The sequence below is a fragment of the Nematolebias whitei genome, unplaced genomic scaffold (assembly GCF_014905685.2).
Source record: "Nematolebias whitei isolate Nwh7 unplaced genomic scaffold, NemWhi1 Nwh_scaf_15130, whole genome shotgun sequence".
NCBI classification, from domain to species: domain Eukaryota; kingdom Metazoa; phylum Chordata; class Actinopteri; order Cyprinodontiformes; family Rivulidae; genus Nematolebias; species Nematolebias whitei.
This window is the reverse complement of record NW_023633675.1, coordinates 1-1,271: the sequence shown is the minus strand read 5'-3', so window position 1 is coordinate 1,271 and position 1,271 is coordinate 1. Positions and strand designations below refer to the sequence as shown.

Here is a 1,271-nt window from a genome sequence, read left to right as displayed (position 1 = left end):
TTAAATTCTATATATTTAAATTCTATGTTCCATATGTAGCTTTCTTCTTTGATGCACTGTCTAATAATTAATAGATGAAATGTGCTTGCAGAGGCGTAGAGACTTCCTTCAGTTGATTTTAGATGCTCGGACTGGACAAGAGAGCATTTCTTCGGAGCAGTTTGGCACAGGAAGCCACTCAGACGAGTTTGATAACGTGAGAAAGCAGAAACAATCGTCAGCCTCGGAGCAAGAAAACAACCATTCTCAGTCAGAGGAGTCACAGATGACCCAACTACAAAAAAAGGTAATAACTGAGGATGAGATTGTGGGTCAGGCCTTTGTCTTCCTCCTGGCAGGCTATGACACCATCAGCAACACATTATCCTTCACCTGCTACCTGCTGGCGCTCCACCCTGAATGTCAGCGCAAAGTACAGGAGGAGGTGGATGAGTTCTTCACAAGACACGTGAGTCTGCTGTGTTCTTTGTATTTTTAGCATGGGATGGTTTTTGGTTTTAATTAATGCATGTTTTCTTTAGGAGTCTCCAGATTACACAAATATCCAGGAACTAAAGTATTTGGACATGGTTGTATGTGAAGCATTGCGGCTCTACTCTCCTATTTTCAAGTAAGCTGTATGATTTGTGAGGAAGAAGTTACACGTTTTACTAAACCTTTTGATTTCTGAACGTTTCACTGATCAAAACCATCCCTTGTGGGGAAAAAAAAAAAGAAAAACGAAATGAGGTTGTAAAAACTAAAGGAGTATTATTTTTTCTTTCTTGTCCCATCAAGGTTTACACGAGAAGTTGAGCATGACTGCATCATAAATGGTCATTTCTTTCCTAAAGGGATAATATTGGAGGTCTTTGCAGGTTTCCTCCATCATGACCCAGAGCACTGGCCTGAGCCACAGAAGTTCATCCCTGAAAGGTAATTTATTTCTTTCTAACTAGTAAAAACCTGGTTTGAATTTACCAACAAAAAAAAAAAAACTACTGAGTTGGAATGATACAGCCTATATTGTGCAACAGTCAGCTGGACCTAACTTATGGCAAGGTGTTCAAATCAGCTCACAAAAAACTCTAAAACAAATCTGTATAACCATCCAACAAATGTTCAGTCTGGTCATCTGGATGGTTACTTTCTTTTGCTGTCATCCTTCATCCAAAGGACTTATTCAGTCCAAGGTGTCACAAACAAACTGGAGTCCCACAGTTGTTTGTGGCTCTTGGAGCTTAAGAAGTCCTTTGGATGCAGGGCGATGAAGGATGAAATGTCTCAGCAAA

The 1,271-nt window shown here is 40.0% G+C and overlaps 1 protein-coding gene across 1 annotated transcript; it reads left to right on the top strand.

Moving 5' to 3' along the window:
- Positions 1-91: 91 nt before the first annotated feature.
- On the top strand, positions 92-915 carry LOC119430000 (thromboxane-A synthase; the record flags this gene model as incomplete). The annotated part of the gene is given in 3 exon segments (XM_037697457.1): positions 92-448; positions 522-610; positions 778-915. Coding segments are annotated over 3 exon segments (410 nt in total), but the record flags the coding sequence as incomplete, so codon positions are not given.
- Between the last annotated feature and the right edge of the window lie 356 nt (positions 916-1,271).